Here is a 26,805-nt window from a genome sequence, read left to right on the forward strand (position 1 = left end):
ATCAATCTCTATCGCCCAATGACTACATCAATCTCTACCGCCCAATGACTACATCAATCTCTACCGTCCAATGACTACATCAATCTCTATCGCCCAATGACTACATCAATCTCTACCGCCCAATGACTACATCAATCTCTACCGCCCAATGACTACATCAATCTCTACCGCCCAATGACTACATCAATCTCTACCACCCAATCTCTATTGACCAATGACTACATCAATCTCTACCGCCCAATGACTACATCAATCTCTACCGCCCAATGACTACATCAATCTCTACCACCCAATCTCTATTGACCAATGACTACATCAATCTCTACCGCCCAATGACTACATCAATCTCTACCGCCCAATGACTACATCAATCTCTACCACCCAATCTCTATTGACCAATGACTACATCAATCTCTATCGCCCAATGACTACATCAATCTCTACCGCCCAATGACTACATCAATCTCTATTGACCAATGACTACACCAATCTCTGTCGCCCAATGACTACATCAATCTCTACCGACCAATGACTACATCAATCTCTACCACCCAATCTCTATCGCCCAATGACTACATCAATCTCTACCGACCAATGACTACATCAATCTCTACCACCCAATCTCTATTGACCAATGACTACATCAATCTCTATTGACCAATAACTACACCAATCTCTATCGCCCAATGACTACATCAATCTCTACCGATCAATGACTACATCAATCTCTACCACCCAATCTCTATTGACCAATGACTACATCAATCTCTACCACCCAATCTCTATTGACCAATGACTACATCAATCTCTATTGACCAATAACTACATCAATCTCTATCTACATACTGTATAATACTAGCATCTTAAGGAAAAACCTGAGGTTATGCAATTCAAGTTCTCTTCCCACCCATACCTCCTTCTGTCCGATCCACCGTCCTGGACGACGTTAAGTGCCTTCGTCCCCTCATCTTCTTCATCGCTGGTCAGGGTGATGCCCATGCTGGGGACGGTGGCTGCCTTGGGCACAGATTTGGGCACAGACTGGCACAGCTCATCTGGGGCAAAATCGTCCTGGAACCCTGACACCATGGGGTTCCCCCCTCGGCCCTCACCGTCACTGTAAAACATGGACAGAGAGAGACGTGGTAAGTTCTGATGTCCTGATGTAAGAATAACCAACACATTTGAGCAATATGATGGGCCAAGCAACACAAAAAATACTTTAAATGATTATAATTTTTTTAAATCAGTATGCGTCTGAGTAATGATACCCCATTAAGCAACACCTGCTGGAAAAGTCACACCGTTTTAAATGTATTTCCAAATGCAGGACTTTGAAGCTCCTCTTGTTTAGTCTGATGTTCTAACCATTTAACAAACAACAAAAAAGTTGTATTAATGTTGTTTGTGACACCTGTAGAATTGTTCTTTAAACCTTCTGTTAGAATTATGTTAAGAAATGTAGCACATGAGCTGGATAACATGTAGGCTTATAACATGGTTAACGTCTGTAACGTTGCTAATGTCAGTATTTCAGCTGCGCTAGGACAAAAGGTTCAACTACAGGAGCCCCACTACTATCGTTTTACTTACAGTTAATGAAATGAACAGTGACTAAATCACAAGCATTTCGCTACACTCGCATTAACATCTGCTAACCATGTGAATGTGACCAATAACATCTGCTAACCATGTGAATGTGACCAATAACATCTGCTAACCATGTGAATGTGACAAATAACATCTGCTAACCATGTGAATGTGACAAATAACATCTGCTAACCATGTGTATGTGACCAATAACATCTGCTAACCATGTGAATGTGACCAATAACATCTGCTAACCATGTGTATGTGACAAATAACATCTGCTAACCATGTGTATGCGACCAATAACATCTGCTAACCATGTGAATGTGACAAATAACATCTGCTAACCATGTGTATGTGACAAATAACATCTGCTAACCATGTGAATGTGACAAATAACATCTGCTAACCATGTGTATGTGACAAATAACATCTGCTAACCATGTGAATGTGACAAATAACATCTGCTAACCATGTGTATGTGACAAATAACATCTGCTAACCATGTGAATGTGACAAATACATTTGATTTGAACATTATTTGCATTATCTGTTCATATATTATTACATCATCCAGTTATAGCCTACTGGGATGTTATCGAAAAGTCATTACATTAATAACTTATTTTGCCATTATCTACACACTTACTTGATAATCTGATGCTACGCTCCATTCAAATCTTAACCAGAATGACAGTTCAAAAAGTCAGCCCTGAAGACTGATTCAGTGAAAGAGAGTTGTTTATTATTAGCACTAAGCTATCGTGTGTGTGTGTGTGTGTGTGTGTCTCACATCCACTCTCCACTTCTCCTTTTAACTTCATCATTTTAAGTTAATCTTCTAACATCAAAGCACTTCAAGCCTCATTTCTCATTTTCCAAAATAGCAAACGGCCCTTGTAGGACAATCCTCTCCTTCAAATTCAAGCTCAAGTTGATTCCCTTCATTATACAACGCAGGAATCTGACCGATTTTTCATATTTCTATAACGTAAGACTGTATTAAGGGGAAATCCGCAGTTTAGATGTACATTAACAAAGAACTTTTCCCGACAAAAGCTAAGGGATGGGGCTAGAGAAATGTAACCACACTCAAATTCATAGAAAGAGCTATGCATGCAAGAACTGACCATCAAAATGATCATTTTAACCATGTATTGAAGCTATACAGTGTTTGTTTACAATTACTTTGTTTACAACCATTGGAGGAAAACAAGCTTACATTTTGGGTTCTGATGGGAAGTGATGAGGCATTCATAAGGTAATACTCTTCAAGAATGAATAGATACAGATAACAATTTATGTCCAAAAAATGGACGTAGCAACTGCAGATCGCCCCTTTAAGCCTTATCCAATAAAATAAAGTGCCTTCTCTCTCACCCCTCCCTCTTTCTCTCTCTCTCTCTAGGAAATGAGTGATGAATGACCTAGATTCTGAGCAGAGGAGACCTGACGGAAACAAAAACCTCACCCCTCACCCCTTTCCTCCGCGACGTCTCCTCCCCTCACCCCTTTCCTCCACGACGTCTCCTCCCCTCACCCCTCACCCCTTTCCTCCGCGACGTCTCCTCCCCTCACCCCTCACCCCTTTCCTCCGCGACGTCTCCTCCCCTCACCCCTTTCCTCCGCGACGTCTCCTCCCCTCACCCCTCACCCCTTTCCTCCGCGACGTCTCCTCCCCTCACCCCTCACCCCTTTCCTCCGCGACGTCTCCTCCCCTCACCCCTTTCCTCCGCGACGTCTCCTCCCCTCACCCCTTTCCTCTGCGACGTCTCCTCCCCTCACCCCTTTCCTCCGCGACGTCTCCTCCCCTCATCCTCCTCCCACCAAGCACATTAAAGGAAAATGTCTTAATAGGCAAAGCCTACTCATAATTGGTTAAAAATCACATGACGCAACCATTATCTTCCCTTTATCTTTTTTCACATATGTTGATGCTGGGTTGGTGCTAGAGATGTGCTAGAGAGGATGAACATGTTTGAAATGCCCCTTTAAGATAGAGCTGAAATACATTCACCTCCACTATATTGAAGAACATATTGACTGTGGGTGTCTGAACTGCACAGCATCGGTAGATCTTCTTCACTAAACAATGATCATTAGAAACGTGTTCTAGTACACAGGGAGAGTTTAATCTTGTTCCAGTTGCTCTCCAGGTGGAGGATTGGCCAGCCTATCAAAGTAGTCCAAATATTGAAAAAGTCCTTATTTCCACACTTACTTGTATACCTATCCAAAGCCACAAGCCTGGACATAGGTCATAGAAGATCATGGAGATGATTAGGGAGTGAGGACCTACCTGTCACTGTCCATGTTGCCTGCTCTTCCAGCTTTCTCCTTGGCTTTGGCAGCAGCCTCCGGGAAGCTACGGGCCGTGCCCACATCGGGAACAAAGTCATCCACATTCCGCACCTTCTCGTCTGTGCCATCTGAGGAGAGAAGAGTGGGAGAGGAAGGATGAACATTTTATTTATTTTAACCAAGTCAGCTAAAAACACATTCTTATTTTCAATGACGGCCTAGAAACAGTGGGTTAACTGCCTTGTTCAGGGGCAGAACGACAGATTTCTTTTACCTTGTCAGCTTGGGGATTCAATCTTGCAACCTTTCAGTTACTAGTTCAATGCTCTAACCACTGGGCTACCTACCGCCTCAACATGGTGGTGATGATAATGGGTGGTACGGATACCAGACCTGGCTTCAAACAGTATTTGTTTTCTGCGCTTGATTGGCATAGTGCTAGTTTGTGATGTGAATGAGAATTCAATGGAAAACCATCTTTCTGCTGTCTCAAGCTGCCTGTCTCTAGCTGCCTGTCTCTAGCTGCCTGTCTCTAGCTGCCTGTCTCTAGCTGCCTGTCTCTAGCTGCCTGTCTCTAGCTGCCTGTCTCTAGCTGCCTGTCTCGTGCTGCTGCCTCGTGCTGCTGCCTCGTGCTGCTGCCTCGTGCTGCTGCCTCGTGCAGCTGCCACGTTATTTCAAGCATGTCATTTTAAATTAATAAACCAAAATGGAAATCAAAAAGATCCTCCTCTATCCCAAAGCATTTCACGCCAGTTAATGTGTATGACTGTTGATTCAATCACATTATGACGAAGTGATCACTTCTGAAATGGCTTCCTCTTACCTTTGGTAGGCATTATTCATTAGTAGACTGGTTGCTATTTTGAGTTTATAGACATTAACCAGGTTACACTCCAACCTTTTTATGCGAGTGAAGTACACAACAGGCCTGATGGAAAGGCACGTTTTTTCCCGGTAAACTTTTCAAATGTCGACAAAAGAAATTACGCTAGACATGGTGGGATGTTCTTGTGTCAGTAATATGAACTGTGCCAGAAATGCTCAATTCCTATCCCACTAATATTGCTCTTTTGTCTATAATAATCTCATCAAGTAGGTCGGCTACTGCCACATTCACATGCTATCGGAGTTATCTGAAGCTCCTAGTACCCAGTTGGAAATGTCACTTTAATGACCCTCCAAGTCGTAATTACAAGTGGGAAACTCAGAGAAAATGTTGTTGCCCGAGTTGTGACGTTTCACCACTGACCTTCTCAACTAAAAGTTTTAAACAAGTAAATGTTTTATAATTACAACCTTGTCAATATGGATAATGTAGCTATTCAAACCATATTGTCAATGTTAAGCAAGCTAACTAACTTTATTACAAGCAATGTTTGCAAGCGTATCAAGCTAGGTAAAATCATTTTGGTTGAAGGATTGTTCCGACTTCAAAATCACTTGAACACAAATCATGCAGGAATTACCACTTCCTAGGTCCCAGTTTCCTATTTCCCATGCGCACGTGAGGCCAGCATATACCCGCACTGTATCTGTGAACTGTTGGCTAAAGAGCACATGCCAATACCATGGAGGGCACATTCGCTATATAACACAACACATTTGTGACAAAACCATCATTAGAGTTGAAAATGCAATGGAAACCCATTTAACTTAATTTAAAAATGTTATTCGTTACATGGGAATTTAAAAGTTATTTTTATGTGCACTACGTCATCACGCACAGCCGTTTATACGCAATAAGAAATATCTCTGGTAGGAAAATGCTCAAATAGTTAAGTGGATTTTAGAATATTCACATTAAAATCTGTAACCAATTGGATGGAAACCTAGCTAGTGATGGAAACCTAGCTAGTGATGGAAACCTAGGTAGTGATGGAAACCTAGGTAGTGATGGAAACCTAGGTAGTGATGGAAACCTAGCTAAATGATGGATACCTAGCTTGATGATGGAAACCTAGCATGATGATGGAAACCTAGCTTGATGATGGAAACCTAGCTTGATGTTGGAAACCTAGCTTGATGATGGATACCTAGCTTGATGATGGATACCTAGCTTGATGATGGAAACCTAGCTTGATGATGGAAACCTAGCTTGATGTTGGAAACCTAGCTTGATGATGGATACCTAGCTTGATGATGGATACCTAGCTTGATGATGGAAACCTAGCTTGATGATGGAAACCTAGCTTGATGATGGATACCTAGCTTGATGATGGATACCTAGCTTGATGATGGAAACCTAGCTTGATGATGGAAACCTAGCTTGATGTTGGAAACCTAGCTTGATGTTGGAAACCTAGCTTGATGATGGATACCTAGCTTGATGATGGAAACCTAGCTTGATGATGGAAACCTAGCTTGATGATGGAAACCTAGCTTGATGATGGAAACCTAGCTTGATGATTGATACCTAGCTTGATGATGGATACCTAGCTTGGTGATGGAAACCTAGCTTGATGATGGAAACCTAGCTTGATGATGGAAACCTAGCTTGATGATGGATACCTAGCTTGATGATGGAAACCTAGCTTGATGATGGATACCTAGCTTGATGATGGATACCTAGCTTGATGATGGATACCTAGCTTGATGATGGATACCTAGCTTGATGATGGATACCTAGCTTGATGATGGATACCTAGCTTGATGATGGAAACCTAGCTTGATGATGGATGGAAACCTAGCTTGATGATGGAAACCTAGCTTGATGATGGATACCTAGCTTGATGTTGGAAACCTAGCTTGATGATGGATACCTAGCTTGATGATGGAAACCTAGCTTGATGATGGATGGAAACCTAGCTTGATGATGGATGGAAACCTAGCTTGATGATGGATGGAAACCTAGCTTGATGATGGTTGGAAACCTAGCTTGATGATGGATACCTAGCTTGATGATGGATACCTAGCTTGATGATGGATGGAAACCTAGCTTGGTGATGGATGGAAACCTAGCTTGATGATGGAAACCTAGCTTGATGATGGATACCTAGCTTGGTGATGGATACCTAGCTTGGTGATGGAAACCTAGCTTGATGATGGAAACCTAGCTTGATGATGGAAACCTAGCTTGATGATGGATACCTAGCTTGATGATGGAAACCTAGCTTGATGATGGATACCTAGCTTGGTGATGGAAACCTAGCTTGATGATGGAAACCTAGCTTGATGATGGAAACCTAGCTTGATGATGGATACCTTGCTTGATGATGGAAACCTAGCTTGATGATGGATACCTAGCTTGGTGATGGAAACCTAGCTTGATGATGGAAACCTAGCTTGATGATGGAAACCTAGCTTGATGATGGAAACCTAGCTTGATGATGGAAACCTAGCTTGATGATGGATGGAAACCTAGCTTGATAATGGATGGAAACCTAGCTTGATGATGGATGGAAACCTAGCTTGATGATGGAAACCTTGGCCAAGTCATGTGAAATCCATAGATTAGAGCCTAATTTATTTATTTTAATTGGCTGATTTCCTGATATGAACTGTAACTCTGGAAAATCTTTGAAATTGTTGCATGTTGCGTTTATATCATTGTTCAGTGTGGTTCCAACACTCACCAGCAGGAGCCTCAGAGGTGGCTGATCCAAAGAGGCGCGACATGAAGCCTCTCTTCTGGGCAGGGGGGGCCTGGGTGACACTTGGTGACTGGGGGGTCAGGACAGGTGTGGTTCCCCCATGGTGGAGCCCCTGAGGGGTTGGGGGCAGCGGCTGGGGGGCCGGGGGCTGCTGTGGGTAACCTGGACCCCTAGGGAGTGCAGTGTTCTGGAGAGGGGGACAGGGGTTAAGGTTAGGGTTGGTGTAGGAGGGGGGACCCTGAACTGACCTGGGGATAGGGTTGGATATAGTTAGGGGCTGGGGTGGGAGAGGGGGTTGCTGGGGGGTGCAGGGGCTGGGACAGGCCCCAGGAGTAGAGGGCCCGCTCTGCGGGACGATGGGGGACTGGGAGCCTGAGGAGGGGCTCTGGCCGTTGGAAGGGCCCCCCGGGGAGCTGAAGCCAGCTTTGTTTCTGGCTTCCATCATCTCCAGGAAACTGGAGAGGTCAAAACAGCAGATTTGATCATGAATAATAACATATAATTTAAATCAACATTTTGTTTACAAAGTATTTACAAGGAAATATACAGTGATTTTAATGATCATATTAACCTTTATAATGCTCTTATACATTTGCAGTAGCTGATCGCGAGAAACAGATGGGTTATTGGCATCTGTGTTTGTCTGTGTGTTCAACGTTTTTCTCTCTTCCTCTCTCTGTGTGCGTGTGTGTGTGTGTGTGTGTGTAAGCCTGCCTGCATGTTAGCAAATACGCACATGCCATAGTTCTGGTCCTCAGTCTCCTGCTGAACATTGAGCTCCTCCAGAGTAGCGTCTATGTCCAGCTGGTTGGTCTCCAGTTGTCTCAGCAGGGTCTCCCTCTGCAGAGAAAGAGAACGAGATAGAGGCAAGTCTATCAGTCAAGGCTAGCTGTGGACAGTGGACACCACAAAACCAACGGTTTAGCAGAGAGGTGGCCAACCCTCCTACCTGGTCTGCAGGTTTTTGATCCAGCCCTGCTAGAGCACACCTGAAGAAACTAAATAAATATTGGTTTTAATTGCATGAGGCCTGAAGAAGGTTTATGTGCATGTACTGTTGACTTTATTATCCTACAAAGCACAAAATAATGATGCAAATGTCATATAATTATAGTCATTCATTTGGCCCAGGCAATTTGATAAAATGCAGCAAGCATTCTGGACGCATCAACTAGATATCCTGTGTTTTCCACTAGCGCCTACTTTATCCACTTAAATTAAAAGGTGCACTATGCAGATATCGCTCCGCTATTTCCCGGTTGCTAAAATTCTACTAGTTCACCTAATTTCTGTGTTAGTGCCAAAATAAGCAAGTATAGTGTAGAGAATCATTGTACCATCTAAACCGCTGTGAAATATATTTTACATAACAAAAAATATTGTATTTTCAACCGTTTGAAGCTAGTATACAAAACCGAAAGTAAGACCGGGAAGCATAGAAAAGGCGGACATAGAATAACAGATCTACCGCTTCTTAGACTTTCAATAAGAATGACAGATCTATAACTCATATTTCTATGTACATATTGCAGCTTTAACTAGGCTACTTATCAATTCGCTAGTCAAAAAAATTCAGACAAGTCCTCTTCTAGCGATCTATTGATAGAACAGGTGCCTGTCAGTCACAAAGCGAGTGATGACAGGGAAACACTGCTGGTTTGACAGTCTGCTGTCTGTCCTGCCTCCCGGTACCTGTGGCCTGCGTGATTTGTGTGCGCTGTGGTTGGTTGCAGTCAATCGCGTTGTGGTTTACTTTACTTGAATATGCGCCTAAAAATAGATGTGTGCGACCTGAAAAATGTAAGAATGACCACACACAATTCTGTCATTTTGTTTCATAGGTTGTAGTTAAATCACACACATAACTGTAGAAATAAGAATTATTTCTTATTTCTATGTAAAGAACTACGTATAGTCCCATATCCGGTTTCCGAGCTGGTCATGGGTGCACCTCAGCCACGCTCAAGGTTCTAAACAACATCATAACCGCCATCGATAAGAGACATTACTGTGCAGCCGTGTTCATCGACCTGGCCAAGGCTTTCAACTCTGTCAATCACCGCATTCTTATCGGCAGACTCAATAGCCTTGCTTTCTCAAATGACTGCCTCGCCTGGTTCACCAATTACTTCTCAGACAGAGTTCAGTGTGTCAAATCGAGGGGCTGTTGTCCGGACCTCTGGAAGTTTCTATGTCGCTCTGCGGCGGGTGATTCCCTGATCCACCTCTACGTAGACGACACCATTCTGTATACATCTGACCCTTCTTTGGACACTGTGTTAACTAACCTCCAAACGAGCTTCAATGCCATACAACACTCCTTCCATAGCCTCCAACTGCTCTTAAATACAAGTAAAACCAAATGCATGCTCTTCAACCGTTCGCTGCCCGCACCCGCCCGACTAGCATCACTACTCTGTATGGTCCTGACATGTTATATTCCACATATTCTTACAAATACCTAGGTGTCTGGCTAGACTGTAAACTCTCCTTCCAGACTCATCTTAAACATCTCCAATCCAAAATTAAATCTAGAATCGTCTTCCTATTTCGCAACAAAGCCTCCTTCACTCGCGCCGCCAAACATACCCTCGTAAAACTAACCATTCTACCGATCCTCGACTTCGGCGATGTCATTTAGAAAATAGCTTCCAATACTCTACTCAGCAAACTGGATGCAGTCTATCACAGTGCCATCCGTTTTGTCACCAAAGCCCCTTATACCACCCACAACTGCGACCTGTATGTTCTAGTCGGCTGGCCCTCTCTACATATTCGTCGCTCGACCCATTGGCTCCAGGTCATCTATAAGTCTATGCTAGGTAAAGCTCCGCCTGAGCTGAGGCTCACTGGTCACGATAACAACACCCACCTGTAGCACGCGCTCCAGTAGGTATATCTCACTGGTCATCCTCAAAGCCAACACCTACTTCGGCCACCTTTCCTTCCAGTTCTCTGCTGCCAATGACTGGAACGAATTGCAAAAATCGCTGAAGCTGGAGACTTATATTTCCCTCACTAATTTTAAACATCATCTATCTGAGCTGCTAACCGATCGCTGCAGCTGTACATAGCACATCTGTAAATAGCCCAACCAATCTACCTCATTCCCATATTGTTTTTATTTAATTTTCTGCTCTTTTGCACACCAGCATTTCTACTTGCACATAACCATCTGCTCATCCATCACTCCAGTGTTAATTCGCTAAATTGTAATTACTTCGCTACTATGGCCTAATTATTGCCTTACCTCCTCAAGCCATTTGCACACACTGTATATAGACTTTCTTTTTTTCCCTATTGTGTTATTGACTGTACGTTTTGTTTATTCCATGTGTAACTCTGTGTTGTTGTTTGTGTCTCACTACTTTGCTTTATCTTGGCCAGGTCGCAGTTGTAAATGAGAACTTGTTCTCAACTAGCTTAACTGGATAAAGGTGAATAAAAAATAAAAAATTATAATAATATATAATATATATATATAATAATATATATCCCACCTCACGCGCAGCAACAGTGCCTGCTACTAGTAAAGGGATGTCAGAGAACCTCATCTCTCAGACAAACATGGGAATCCTACCTCTACCACGGCAAAGGCCCACCCGCCCCTTAAACATGTTGTCTCACCCAAGTGATTGAAATATTTTAGAATACATTGTATTTTATTGAGCATTGAACACTCCCCAAAAACCTTTAATTCATTAACTTTTAGTCATTTCTTATCACAAAAACACTCTTCCTCAAATACTTTCATTGTGCAACTACATTTCTTTGTGCTCCTTCTAAAATCCACTTGGTCATATTTCTGTTTTCCGGCACTTTCATCTATTTTCTTTTGTGTGTTTCATATAGCAGCCACATTTCACTGTGGCAAGAACCAACACCATTGTGGCAAGAACCAACACCACTGTGGCAAGAACCAACACCACTGTGGCAAGAACCAACACCACTGTGGCAAGAACCAACACCACTGTGGCAAGAACCAACACCACTGTGGCAAGAACCAACACCACTGTGGCAAGAACCAACACCATTGTGGCAAGAACCAACACCATTGTGGCAAGAACCAACACCATTGTGGCAAGAACCAACACCATTGTGGCAAGAACCAACACCATTGTGGCAAGAACCAACACCATTGTGGCAAGAACCAACACCACTGTGGCAAGAACCAACACCATTGTGGCAAGAACCAACACCATTGTGGCAAGAACCAACACCATTGTGGCAAGAACCAACACCATTGTGGCAAGAACCAACACCATTGTGGCAAGAACCAACACCATTGTGGCAATTCAATCTTGCAGTAAACATGTAAATAAGACCTTAATCTCAAGAGAAGACAGGTTAAATGTTCAAAAATGTTTAATATTATTTTACTTAGAAAATAATCCTGATCATATAAGCCTAGACAATATGCAAAACCACTAACAATACACTGAATTCATCCATTTTCATCCATATTAATTGTAAAGTCATGTCCTTCTACATAATACCACAACTACTTTTTCCAATTTGGAAGGTATATTCATTTAGCTGTGTATTTCTGATGGAATCAAGGCATTAGAATGTACAAGAAACAACCAAAATGTAGGTTGTTCAGTAAAAGTTTCCGAACCCAAGAGGACAAGCCCAGGGAGGCTTGGCTGGCTACATTTTCTATTAAGGCTGGCTACTCCAGGTTACTTGTGGAAAACACTGAAAGGCTTTCATGTGAGCAAAACCTCAAACCACTGTCGTGGGACATGGCACGTATCGGGGATGTGTTGTTATGTGGGAAATGAAGCAGAGGCACTCAAGCTCTTAAGAGTTTCCATCCAGAAGGGTTTCACATTCCGACGCCTGAGCTAGGCCTATATCTGTAGTTAGCAGTCAAGGGTTTCACATGCCGACGCCTGAGCTAGGCCTATATCTGTAGTTCGCAGTCAAGGGTTTCACATTCCGACGCCTGAGCTAGGCCTATATCTGTAGTTAGCAGTCAAGGGTTTCACATGCCGACGCCTGAGCTAGGCCTATATCTGTAGTTAGCAGTCAAGGGTTTCACATGCCGACGCCTGAGCTAGGCCTATATCTGTAGTTAGCAGTCAAGGGTTTCACATGCCGACGCCTGAGCTAGGCCTATATCTGTAGTTAGCAGTCAAGGGTTTCACATGCCGACGCCTGAGCTAGGCCTATATCTGTAGTTCGCAGTCAAGGGTTTCACATGCCGACGCCTGAGCTAGGCCTATATCTGTAGTTCGCAGTCAAGGGTTTCACATGCCGACGCCTGAGCTAGGCCTATATCTGTAGTTAGCAGTCAAGGGTTTCACATTCCGACGCCTGAGCTAGGCCTATATCTGTAGTTAGCAGTCAAGGGTTTCACATGCCGACGCCTGAGCTAGGCCTATATCTGTAGTTAGCAGTCAAGGGTTTCACATGCCGACGCCTGAGCTAGGCCTATATCTGTAGTTAGCAGTCAAGGGTTTCACATGCCGACGCCTGAGCTAGGCCTATATCTGTAGTTAGCAGTCAAGGGTTTCACATGCCCGACGCCTGAGCTAGGCCTATATCTGTAGTTAGCAGTCAAGGGTTTCACATGCCGACGCCTGAGCTAGGCCTATATCTGTAGTTAGCAGTCAAGGGTTTCACATGCCGACGCCTGAGCTAGGCCTATATCTGTAGTTAGCAGTCGAGAAATTCAATCCCTTGAGAGAAAGATAGAAAGTCCTGAAACAACTGTGAAATCTCCTCTTCTGATGTATACATGAGATCTTTAAGCCACATGAGCCACTTTAATAATGGGAATTGATGGGAAATGATGTAAATATATCACTAGCCACTTTAAACAATGCTACCTTATATAATGTTACTTACCCTACATTATTCATCTCATATGCATACGTATATACTGTACTCTATATCATCGACTGTATCCTTATGTAATACATGTATCACTAGCCACTTTAAACTATGCCACTTTGTTTACATACTCATCTCATTTGTACATACTGTACTCGATACCATCTACTGTATCTTGCCTATGCTGCTCTGTACCATCACTCATTCATATATCCTTATGTACATATTCTTTATCCCCTTACACTGTGTACAAGACAGTAGTTTTGGAATTGCTAGTTAGATTACTTGTTATTACTGCATTGTCGGAACTAGAAGCACAAGCATTTCGCTACACTCGCATTAACATCTGCTAACCATGTGTATGTGACAAATAAAATTTGATTTGATTTGAGATCTGTAGTATGCCAATGTCACATTCTAGGGTCCTCATTTGTCATACATCATCATAAATATTGGAACAACCTTTTATTTCCATGCAAAATCTGGTTCTTCCGGTAACGGTAAGATGTAGCGTTGTTCTACGCTAGTATAGGCAATTATCTGAGTTTTTCAAAAGTCAAGAGGCAACTTTTCCCTTCCACCCTCTTATCCTTTCATCCTCCACTCCTCCCTTTTCTCTCTGATCCCCTCTTCCCTCATCCTCCACTCCTCCCTTTTCTCTCTGATCCCCTCCTCCCCTCATCCTCCACTCCTCCCTTTTCTCTCTGATCCCCTCCTCCCCTCATTCTCCACTCCTCCCTTTTATCTCTGATCCCCTCCTCCCTCATCCTCCACTCCTCCCTTTTCTCTCTGATCCCCTCCTCCCCTCATCCTCCACTCCTCCCTTTTCTCTCTGATCCCCTCCTCCCCTAATCCTCCACTCCTCCCTTTTCTCTCTGATCCCCTCCTCCCCTCATCCTCCACTCCTCCCTTTTCTCTCTGATCCCCTCCTCCCCTCATCCTCCACTCCAGTCTCTAATTTGTTTCACCTCCCTCTGAACTTACGGAGAAATAGATCTGTGAAGAAGGGAGGTGAGAAGCCATACTACCCTACACTGAAACATTCATGAGATTCAGCCCAGGTGTTCAACCATACATTTCAGAAAGAACAAGAAAGGGGGGGGAAAGCTAAAGACGTCAGGTAATCAGGAAAAGTTGGTCCATATCTATACTAAATTGTACCTTCCTGTACTATACTTATGCTAAACATTTTATTCTATTCTACTGAGCTGTTAACTTCATGATCGTATTCCTATATTATTTCTTATTGTTGTTGCATTGTCGAGAAGGAACCTGCAAGTGAGCATTTCATTGGACAGTGTATAACGTATGTATCTTGCACATACGCATGTATCTTGCACCAAAATTCAAACGACAGAAGAGAAGAGGATACAGGACTCCGTGCCCCGTGTCATTTTCGCCTTGAATAATGTAACACCACTGAATGAACAATGACTCTGTAAATTTTTAACACCAACCGTGGACAGGGCAGTGTTCGTAAGAGTAAAGTTACAGTGTTGAACCTTATAGCGAGCCAGTGTGTGCTGCATATTTATACCCTACTCTCAAGACATCGATGCACAACACCGAAGCCATGTCTAAAATAGTCTGATCATCTCTGACATTGTACTGGGGTGGTAGTTCATCATTCACTTAAAAAGAGTATTGGCTTCTCTTTCCTTGTGTTACTCATTGATGAAGTAATCATGAATAGAAAGAGGGCTCATGGTTAGAGGGGATGCCATATATGACCAATTGGGCCTTGATGGTGGACATTTTGTTTTGACTAAACTGCATCTGAAGGAAGCTCGAGGTAGAAGTTGTAGGTCTAAGATTAGACAACCCTTCCCTTCACCTATCCGTAAACCATTAAAACCTATACAGGATTGGTGGGTCCCCCTCGGGACGGTTGAGCTAATGTAGGCTAATGCAATTAGCATGAGGTTGTAAGTAACCCAGGACATAGACATATCTGATATTGGCAGAAAGATTAACAAGAATTTAAGCTAACTGCACTGTTCAATTTACAGTAGCTATTACAGTGAACGAATACCATGCTATTGTTTGAGGAGAGTGCACAGTTATGAACTTGAAGTTATTAATAAACCAATTAGGCACATTTGGGCAGTCTTGACACAAATTTTTTAACAGAAATGCAATGGTTCATTGGATCAGTCTAAGACTTTGCACATACACTGCGGCCAAAATCAAAATTGCACCTAGGCTGGAATAATACATTATGGCCTTTCTCTTCCATTTAAAAGATGATGGTACAAAAAACACGTTTTTTTTCTTTGTATTATCTTTTACCAGATCTAATGTGTTATATTCTCCTACATTCATTTCACATTTCAACAAACTTCAAAGTGTTTCCTTTCAAATGGTGTCAAGAATATGCATATCCTTGTTTCAGGTCCTGAGCTACAGGCAGTTAGATTTGGGTATGTCATTTTAGGTCCTGAGCTACAGGCAGTTAGATTTGGGTATGTCATTTTAGGTCCTGAGCTACAGGCAGTTAGATTTGGGTATGTCATTTTAGGCGAAAATTGGGAAAAAAAGGGGTGAATACTTAAGAGATTTTAAGGGGATAATTATTATTATTTTTTTTACATCTTTGTCATTTAGCAGATTCTCTTATACAGAGCGACTTACAATAGTGAGTGCCTACATTTTCATACTTCCCCCCCCATACTGGTCCCCGATGGGAATCGAACACACAATCCTGGCATTGCAAGCGTCATGCCCTAACAACTGAGCCAAACGGGACAATCTGACCCTGTATCAGTAATTAGGGGCAACTCGTATATACGCAGCTCAAAGGACCAATCTAGGAGAAAAAGGGGGCCTTTTCCACATATTTCATAGGAATGTTGAAGAAGCAGCCATTTTATTTGGACTGACCTGCAGCTGTAAGAAGGGGATATTGAAGAAGCGGTGCAGGTACTTGAGGCCAAAGCCATTCTTCATTGAAGATTCAGCGTAGTGGATGTAAGAAGAACCTGGAGGCCTGCAAACGCAAAGCAAGTAGAGGACATATCAGGACCAGTGGTGTAGCGGAGGGTAAACGAAAGTAACGCAGTTCACCCACCTTTTGCAGAAAAATGCATTGTAAGTATAGGGAGTCAGTATAGCCACATATTTTTTCACCACTACATCACTGATCAGGAATGTGTTTCATGAAATCTATTGACAAAGACTAACAAAGCTAGAGATTTCAATATGATTAGTTCAGGGGTTACAGCGCAACACTCCCTTAAAAGTGTCCCTTCGAGACAGATATTTCTGCATGTGAAGGACTAGGTGAGTGGTGTAGCACTCTGTAATAGATAGTGGAGGGTAGAGAGTTTTGCACACTTTTACCATTGGAGAAGAAAACACTGAAGTGATACACTCCTGCAAAGCATTGACCATCATAACTCCTTGAGAGTAACAGAATGAGTCAACTGAATGTACCCCGCGGCAGTTGTGGCACCCCCTACCTGTTGAGGTGACAGAGGAACTCTCGGGTGTCGTCGGGTAGGATGACCCGGTGTTCGCCCATGTCCCTCTGGTTGCCCAACACACAGACAGGCACGTGGGTAGGCACTTTGGGCAGCTCCCGCACGATGTAGTCAAATGTCCTGTGAAATAGACCCATGACTTGAGCGCAAAATATAAGCTAGTGGGAAGAATGAAATATACAAATTAAGGAGGGACTCAAAAACACTCCCGACTTGAGATGAATAAAAATGCATAGGAAGAGGGTGGTTGTGTCTCAATAATACTGTAATAATGTACTGTCAATCTTGTGTGGTTCTTCAATATGCAAATTATACTAGTAAAGCTGGGATATCTAGAGATGCAAAGCTGGGAACCTTGTATTTATCTTATCAAGAGCAACAGAAAGTAAATTAGTGAACTGAAATACAATATCTTGTCAAACCACTAACTGCACTGTTGGAGCTAGAAACACAAGCATTTCGCTACACCCGCAATAACATCTGCTAAACACGTGTATGTGGCCAATAAAATGTGATTTGATTTGAAAGCTAGCTGAACAACAATTTCTAAAATAAGCCTTGGTTTAAGTCATTCACAAAGAGAGTCAACTAGAGGTGGGTTATCAAGTTATGGCTCTTCAAACAGACACTAATAATCAGAGATACTTTTTTTTCCAGTTCTGTGCACATCTTTGTGACCTGGGTCAGATAGTCGTATCACTGGCTGTCACACAGTGACCTGGGTCAGATAGTTGTATCACTGGCTGTCACACACCGACCTGGGTCAGATAGTCGTATCACTGGCTGTCACACACTGACCTGGGTCAGATAGTCGTATCACTGGCTGTCACACATCGACCTGGGTCAGATAGTCGTATCACTGGCTGTCACACACCGACCTGGGTCAGATAGTCGTATCACTGGCTGTCACACACCGACCTGGGTCAGATAGTCGTATCACTGGCTGTCACACACGGACCTGGGTCAGATAGTCGTATCACTGGCAGTCACACACTGACCTGGGTCAGATAGTCGTATCACTGGCAGTCACACATCGACCAAGATATAATTGGATTCTTGACTGTCTAGTTGCCCTGTAGCCCAAGTCACTTTACATGATGTGTGTTGGGGGCAGGGAAGGAGAAACAGAAAGAAAGCCAGACAGGGAGAAAGAGAGTGATCTATAAAAAAGAAAGAGGGATAAAGAGAAAGACAGAGAGGCTCACCATTGTTTGGTGATGTCGAACATCATGATGACTCCATTGCAGTTCTTGTACACGTCCAGAAACTCTGCATCCAGAGCCATCTCAGTCTCATTCTAGTAACGCAACAGACGAGAAAACCATTCTCCATTAGGCCTTCATTCATTGATATTCAGAGCAACATACAGCGCATTCGGAAAGTATTCAGACCCCTTGACTTTTTCCACATTTTGTTAAGTTACAGCCATATTCCAAAATTATATCTACACACAATACCTCATAATGAAAAGCAAAAACAGGTTTTCCAAAATGTTGAACATTTATAAAAAATAATGAAATAATGAAATATCACGTTTACCTAAGTATTCAGACCCTTTACTCAGTACTTTTTTGAAGCACCTTTGCCAGCGACACCAGCCTCAAGTCTTCTTGGGTATGACGCTACAAGCTTGGCACACCTGTACTTGGGGAGTTTCTCCCATTCTTCTCTGAAGATCCTCTCAAACTCAGTCAGGTTGGACGGGGAGCGTCGCTGCACAGTTATTTTCAGGTCTCTCCAGAGATGTTCGATCGGGTTCAAGTTCGGGCTCTGGCTGGGACACTGAAGGACATTCACAGACTTGTCCCGAAGCCACTCCTGCGTTGTCTTGGCTATGTGCTTAGGGTTGTTGTCCTATTGGAAGGTGAACCTTCGCCCCAGTCTGAGGTCCTGAGCGCTCTGGAGCAGTTTTTCATCAAGGATCTCTCTGTACTTTGCTCTGTTCATCTTTCCCTCGATCCTGACAAGTCTCTCAGTTCCTGCTACTCAAAACATCCCTACAGCATAATGCTGCCACCACCATGCTTCACCGTAGGGATGGTGCCAGGTTTCCTCCAGACATGACACTTGGTATTCAGGCCAAAGAGTTCAATCTTGGTTTCATCAGACCAGAGGCTCTTGTTTCTCATGGTCAGAGTCCTTTAGGTGCCTTTTTCGCAAACTCCAAGCGGGCTGTCATGTGCCTTTTACTGAGGAGTGGCTTCCATCTGGCCACTCTACCATAAAGGCCTGATTGGTGGAGTGCTGCAGCGATGGTTGTCCTTCTGGATGGTTCTCCCACCTCCACAGACGAACTCTAGAGGTCTGTCAGAGTGACCATCAGGTTCTTGCTCACCTCCCTGATCCAAGGCCCTTCTCCCCCTTTTGCGCAGTTTGGCTGGGCGGCCAGCTCTAGGAAGAGTCTTGGTGGTTCCATTTAAGAATGATGGAGGCCACTGTGTTCTTTGGGACCTTCAATGCTGCAGAATTGGTACCCTTCCCCATACACGTGCCCTGACACAATCCTGTCTCAGAGCTCTACGGACAATTCCTTCAACATCATGACTTGGGTTTTGCTCTGACATGCACTGTCAACTGTGTGAACTTATGATCATGGTGTGTGCCTTTCCAAATCATGTCCAATCAATTGAATTTATCACAGGTGGACTCCAATCAAATTGTAGAAATATCTGGAAATACAGTGCCTTGCGAAAGTATTCGGCCTCCTTGAACTTTGCGACCTTTTGCCACATTTCAGGCTTCAAACATAAAGATATAAAACTGTATTTTTTTGTGAAGAATCAACAACAAGTGGGACACAATCATGAAGTGGAACGACATTTATTGGATATTTCAAAATATTTAACAAATCAAAAACTGAAAAATTGGGCGTGCAAAATTATTCAGCCCCTTTACTTTCAGTGCAGCAAACTCTCTCCAAAAGTTCAGTGAGGATCTCTGAATGATCCAATGTTGACCTAAATTACTAATGATGATAAATACAATCCACCTGTGTGTAATCAAGTCTCCGTATAAATGCACCTGCACTGTGATTGTCTCAGAGGTCCGTCAAAAGCGCAGAGAGCATCATGAAGAACAAGGAACACATCAGGCAGGTCCGAGATACTGTTGTGAAGATGTTTAAAGCCGGATTTGGATACAAAAATATTTCCCAAGCTTTAAACATCCCAAGGAGCACTGTGCAAGCGATAATATTGAAATGGAAGGAGTATCAGACCACTGCAAATCTACCAAGACCTGGCCGTCCCTCTAAACTTTCAGCTCATACAAGGAGAAGACTGATCAGAGATGCAGCCAAGAGGCCCATGATCACTCTGGATGAACTGCAGAGATCTACAGCTGAGGTGGGAGACTCTGTCCATAGGACAACAATCAGTCGTATATTGCACAAATCTGGCCTTTACGGAAGAGTGGCAAGAAGAAAGCCATTTCTTAAAGAAATTTAAAAGTGTCGTTTAAAGTTTGCCACAAGCCACCTGGGAGACACACCAAACATGTGGAAGAAGGTGCTCTGGTCAGATGAAACCAAAATTGAACTTTCTGGCAACAATGCAAACGTTATGTTTGGCGTAAAAGCAACACAGCTGAACACACCATCCCCACTGTCAAACATGTTGGTGGCAGCATCATGGTTTGGGCCTGCTTTTCTTCAGCAGGGACAGGGAAGATGGTTCAAATTGATGGGAAGATGGATGGAGCCAAATACAGGACCATTCTGGAAGAAAACCTGATGGAGTCTGCAAAAGACCTGAGACTGGGACGGAGATTTGTCTTCCAACAAGACAATGATCCAAAACATAAAGCAAAATCTACAATGGAATGGTTCAAAAATAAACAACGTTAGAATGGCCAAGTCAAAGTCCAGACCTGAATCCAATCGAGAATCTGTGGAAAGAACTGAAAACTGCTGTTCACAAATGCTCTCCATCCAACCTCACTGAGCTCGAGCTGTTTTGCAAGGAGGAATGGGAAAACATTTCAGTCTCTCGATGTGCAAAACTGATAGAGACATACCCCAAGCGACTTACAGCTGTAATCGCAGCAAAAGGTGGAGCTACAAAGTATTAACTTAAGGGGGCTGAATAATTTTGCACGCCCAATTTTTCAGTTTTTGATTTGTTAAAAAAGTTTGAAATATCCAATAAATGTCGTTCCACTTCATGATTGTGTCCCACTTGTTGTTGATTCTTCACAAAATAATACAGTTTTATATCTTTATGTTTGAAGCCTGAAATGTGGCAAAAGGTCGCAAAGTTCAAGGGGGCCGAATACTTTCGCAAGGCACTGTAGGTGTATCCTGGAAACAGGATGCACCAGACCTCAATTTCGAGTCTCATAGGAAAGGGTCTGAATACTTCTGTAAATAAGGTATTTCTAAAAATAAGGTACTTCTAAAAACCTACTGTGTGTGTGTGTGTGTGTGTGTGTGTGTGTATATATATATATATATATATATATATATCTCAATAAATAAAGGCCTATAAACACTGCTCAAAAAAATAAAGGGAACACTTAAACAACACAATGTAACTCCAAGTCAATCACACTTCTGTGAAATCAAACTGTCCACTTAGGAAGCAACACTGATTGACAATAAATTTCACATGTTGTTGTGCAAATGGAATAGACAACAGGTGGAAATTATAGGCAATTAGCAAGACACCCCCAATAAAGGAGTGGTTCTGCAGGTGATAACCACAGACCACTTCCAGTTCCTATGCTTCCTGGCTGATGTTTTGGTCACTTTTGAATGCTGGCGGTGCTTTCACTCTAGTGGTAGCATGAGAGTCTACAACCCACACAAGTGGCTCAGGTAGTGCAGCTCATCCAGGGTGGCACATCAATGCGAGCTGTGGCAAGAAGGTTTGCTGTGTCTGTCAGCGTAGTGTCCAGAGCATGGAGGAGGTACCAGGAGACAGGCCAGTACATCAGGAGACGTGGAGGAGGCCGTAGGAGGGCAACAACCCAGCAGCAGGACCGCTACCTCCGCCTTTGTGCAAGAAGGAGCAGGAGGAGCACTGCCAGAGCCCTGCAAAATGACCTCCAGCAGGCCACAAATGTGCATGTGTCTGCTCAAACGGTCAGAAACAGACTCCATGAGGGTGGTATGAGGGCCTGACGTCCACAGGTGGGGGTTGTGCTTACAGCCCAACACCATGCAGGATGTTTGGCATTTACCCAGAGAACACCAGGATTGGCAAATTTGCCACTGGCGCCCTGTGCTCTTCACAGATGAAAGCAGGTTCACACTGAGCACGTGACAGACGTGACAGAGTCTGGAGACGCCGTGGAGAACGTTCTGCTGCCTGCAACATCCTCCGGCATGACCGGTTTGGCGGTGGGTCAGTCATGGTGTGTGGTGGCATTTCTTTGGGGGGCCGCACAGCCCTCCATGTGCTCGCCAGAGGTAGCCTGACTGCCATTAGGTACCGAGATGAGATCCTCAGACCCCTTGTGAGACCATATGCTGGTGCGGTTCCTCCTAATGCAAGACAATGCTAGACCCCATGTGGCTGGAGTGTGTCAGCAGTTCCTGCAAGAGGAAGGCATTGATGATATGGACTAGCCCGCCCGTTCCCCAGATCTGAATCCAATTGAGCACATCTGGGACATCATGTCTCGCTACATCCACCAACGCCACGTGGCACCACAGACTGTCCAGGAGTTGGCGGATGCTTTAGTCCAGGTCTGGGAGGAGATCCCTCAGGAGACCATCCGCCACCTCATCAGTAGCATGCCCAGGCGTTGTAGGGGGGTCACACAGGCCACACACACTACTGAGCCTCATTTTGACTTGTTTTAAGGACATTACATCATTGGATCAGCCTGTAGTGTGGTTTTCCACTTTAATTTTGAGTGTGACTCCAAATCCAGACCTCCATGGGTTGATAAATTTGATTTCCATTGATAATTTTTGTGTGATTTTTTTGTCAGCACATTCAACTATGTAAAGAAAAAAGTATTTAATAAGAATATTTCATTCATTCAGATCTAGGATGTGTTATTTTAGTGTTCCCTTTATTTTTTTGAGCAGTGTATGATTTATGAAATATAATTTATATCCAACTCATTTACATGGAAGGTTGATACTAAAATGGTTATATAAAAACCATCCTTCAACCAACAGAATCTTGAAGTCCTTTCTTGTCATTGCAATTACTAAAATATGTCATATAGCTAATTATAAACTGTGTGGTTCGAGCCTTGAATGCTGATTGGCTGACAGCCGTGGTATATCAGACCGTATATCACAAGTATTCATTCATTTCTACTGCTCTACTTACGTTGGTAACAAGTTTATAATAGCAATAAGACACCTTGGGGGTTTGTGATATATGGCCAATATACCAAAGCTAAGGGCTGTATCCAGGCACTCCGCATTGCGTCGTGCGTAAGAACAGCCCTTAGCCGTGCTATAATTGGACATATTACACATGACATGGCTAAGGAGACTTCAAGCTCTGTTATGAGCGCTGTTCAAAGCAGTGGGATTCTCTTTTGGTTGTATTTTAAAAGACATGGTAAGAAATGAAAGTAATTTGTTATTGATGATTAACAATCATATGGCACTTACCTCCAGGGGTTCATTCTCCGTTTTCAGCATTTCTCCTCGCTTCTTGCCTTTCCCTGCAGTGGTTGGGAAAACAGGAGATTACAATTAGCGAGGCAGAAAAGCAATTAAGGAAAGGCACTTACCGTGGTTTCACACAGAGGACGTATAGCATACCAAAATGCATAAGAGGAAAGACAACACACACTTGAAGTAGCAGTGGGTAACTATGCTAACATATGTAGGCTTAGGTGCAAATCAATTCCATGTGTCTAACATATTGATAATTTATCAATATGGGTATTTGCTCAACCACAACACATATAGGCAAGCAAGTTATATTTTTCTCCAGGTTTATTGTGATCCAGAGAAACTTAAAATAGTTTCTTATGTTTTTCATTCAGCTGACATTCTGTTTGGCAGAAAGAGGCTGTCCCACCCGAATCATAAAGTCTATTTATAGTGTGTTGTGTTTCTGTGTTTGTACGCTGACTTCACGAAATGAATGTCCATGTAACTGGGCAATAAAGTATATCGTATTGTATCGTATTTATAATCAAGATGACAGAAAAGCAAGTCACGGTTTCAAAATGGCACCTAACATATTCAGCTCTCCACGGTGTTCACTACCTGTCATTTAAGGAGGAGAAATGTCAAAACCAAGGCATTCATCTACCTGCAGCGCTATTTCAATAGAATTATTATGCACGCTATTCCATCAACAGTCTACATTAAAGGTAAACTCAGCAACATGACATCATTCACCGCGGGGTGTCTTCCTGATGAATTTATCAACAACCACGTCATTTAAATCTGCCAAGTCTTATCTATTCAATTGATGCCCTCCGTTGAGACAATAGATTTGGTTGTTGTTCATTTCTGTAAGCAGGAAGTTGCCCTGCTATGTACAGTGATATTGTCATATCTCTTGGTCTAACTTTAATGTTATCACCACTATTCTGCCACATAGGCCTTATAATCCCAACCCTTCAGAGTCCCTTCATGGTGCAGTCATCTTCATTTAGGCTACTTATCACCAAACCACTCAAGTTTATTATTATTATTATTTTACAATAGAACAAAACCATTGACCATGGCCACACAGCACTCCATGTAAAGCCCAGAATATGTTTCCAGAAAGCACAGCACACAGGATAAGATGTCAAAGTCAGTCCAAGGGCTGATTCCTACTTGAGATACACAAGTGCAACTAAATGAATCACACATTGATATCAATAACAGATTGACATAAATGGGAGATTTCCACAGACGTGGAAGTTTTGTTGTAGATCTCAGGTTAGGACTCAGTCCTAGCTGCACAGGCAGTCTAGACTAGTTCACAATACCACAGGCTAGGCTACCTCTCACCTAAGCCCTCAGGAGGAGGCTTTTGGCCTACAGAGGTGACAGGAGGTAAAAAATGCATGAGAAAACACCAACACGAATGGCAAAAATAAAATCAGGAAATGTTTTTTAGTTAGTTGAAATTACTGATTAATCAAGACAGACAGTCAGACAGACAGACAGAGGTAGAACAATGTGGCAGTGTTATAGCTTAAATTAGGTCAGTGTATTTGTAACAGATTGACTGTCAACTAACATTCCATGGAATTCAATGCGAACAAAACTACAGATTGTACACAGTTTTTTTAATGAATACCTCATTTTGTTGAACGTGTGTTTTACATTCAACAGGAACACTTCAGTAAGCTTTCTTTAAAGAAGCGGTTGGCCAAACGTAAACACACTTCTGCAGAGACGCAATGCTGGTAGAGGCTTTTGTTTTAACCAAACAATGCAGTAACACCAGATTAAATTAATCTTAAATGAAAATACTATTTGGCTGGAACAAAAGCCTGCACCCATTCCTATCTACCGCAGATGACATTGGTCACTTTTGCTTTACAGCAAATCACATTGAGCAACACTGTAGGCTCACCTTTGTCCACCACGTCCCAAACTTCCACCTTGACAACGTCGTCTGTCGCTAAGAGGGAAAAAACACAATCTGCAATCACTAAAATGCCTTTGATAATAAGAAAACTGTAACAAGTCAGACAATTCTGAATCAACAGTTTGGGAACATTTGACTACAGCTTTCAACATTCCTATGGTTAAAAACTGAAGGTTTGTTTAATCTTTCGATGTTGTTTAAAAGTCACATCTCAGTACATAGGTCTATACTACGATGAAATTCCCTCTGTGGAAGTGCTTTTGAAAGGCTTGGGCAGTTGTTTTCTCCATACAATACACATGATAGCTAATAGACTTGACGGCATGTATAAATAACATTATAGTATATGCCATTTAGCTGGCGCTTTTATTCAAAGCAACTTACAGTCATGTGTGCATACATTTGACGTATGGGTGATGCCAGGAGTCGAACTCACTGTCCTGACGTGGCAAGTGCCATGCTCCACCAACTGAGATACAGAGGACCACTAGTGTGTCAGACAAACACACGGCATCTTACTTTTATAGTTCCAGTGGATGCTGGAGACCTGGATTTCTTGTGTGGGGATGTACTCTTCCAGAAACTTCTTCCCCTGTAGTCGGTGCCATAGGGCACTCTTTCCGGTGTTCCGGTCTCCACGGATGATGATCTTCACTAAACGAGACAGAGAGAGAGGGGGAAAGCAGGGAGACATTTTTGTGATATTATTTAAGACCCTCATGGAGAGAATGCAACAATAACAGAAATCAAGGAAGTGCTTGAACTCTTCCTGAGGAAATTAGGCTTAGGTATGCAGACTGGAGTATGCTAACTGGAGTATGCTAACTGGGACCCTATCACTCCTATTGATTTGAGCAGACAATGCTAATTCTGTAGCTAAATAAACAAACCCAAATCTTGGGTGGCTAACTCTCCAGGTCCATACACTACATTCTAGGTAGGCCTCTTCATAAAATGTTGTTGATTTGTATTTTGGGTGAACTAACCCTTTAATGTGAAACAGCCTGTGTGCCAGTATGTTTCTGCTTTAGTAGTCAGATAAGACAACGTTGTTGAGTGCAGAAACAGTCAGGCACATAGCTTACATAAAACATAATATTCCTTCCAAATGAATGGCTGCAGGCATCCTGCTGCAGGTATGGAACATGTCAATGTTATTGACATTCAAAAGACAAGGCCTAAACAAACAATACTTGTTTCGACCCCATAGAAAAATAGACCATTGGGTAAGGTGATCAGATAGCCATGATTCATTTTTAATTATCTTCTCTAATGTAGTCCTACAACACTGTACTAACAGAGCTCTGTGTGAGCACAGAGTATGAAAAAGTCTAACTGTTTATAAAATTAGGTAACATGAAGTCATATGAGGACATAGCAAGCTTTTTTTAAGGGTTTTTCAAGTGTTTTCTTTTTCTCCTATTTATGCATTGGCCATAAAGACGAGTGTAGAACGAGTCAACAACATTATTTGGTTGTGAGTTAACAGAATATGAACAGAAT

The 26,805-nt window shown here is 42.8% G+C and overlaps 1 protein-coding gene across 6 annotated transcripts in view; it reads right to left on the bottom strand.

Annotated features, from left to right (window-relative positions):
- Window positions 1–26,805, bottom strand: part of LOC110523196 (rab-like protein 6) — a 38,786-nt gene that overhangs the window by 9,843 nt on the left and 2,138 nt on the right. For 5 of the 6 annotated variants that reach the window (XM_036976784.1, XM_036976786.1, XM_036976783.1 and 2 more), the window contains 10 exons: window positions 25,822–25,956; window positions 25,288–25,335; window positions 23,373–23,428; window positions 18,004–18,095; window positions 16,778–16,918; window positions 16,200–16,305; window positions 8,218–8,321; window positions 7,464–7,936; window positions 3,890–4,019; window positions 914–1,117 (listed from right to left, as the gene is read on the bottom strand). In XM_036976784.1, coding sequence (XP_036832679.1) covers window positions 914–1,117; window positions 3,890–4,019; window positions 7,464–7,936; window positions 8,218–8,321; window positions 16,200–16,305; window positions 16,778–16,918; window positions 18,004–18,095; window positions 23,373–23,428; window positions 25,288–25,335; window positions 25,822–25,956 — 1,489 coding nt within the window. The remainder of the gene's footprint in view (window positions 1–913; window positions 1,118–3,889; window positions 4,020–7,463; window positions 7,937–8,217; window positions 8,322–16,199; window positions 16,306–16,777; window positions 16,919–18,003; window positions 18,096–23,372; window positions 23,429–25,287; window positions 25,336–25,821; window positions 25,957–26,805) is intronic. The other variant, XM_021601677.2, reaches the window with a different exon arrangement.

The sequence above is a fragment of the Oncorhynchus mykiss genome, chromosome 5 (genome assembly GCF_013265735.2).
Source record: "Oncorhynchus mykiss isolate Arlee chromosome 5, USDA_OmykA_1.1, whole genome shotgun sequence".
Classification (NCBI taxonomy): Eukaryota; Metazoa; Chordata; class Actinopteri; order Salmoniformes; family Salmonidae; genus Oncorhynchus; species Oncorhynchus mykiss.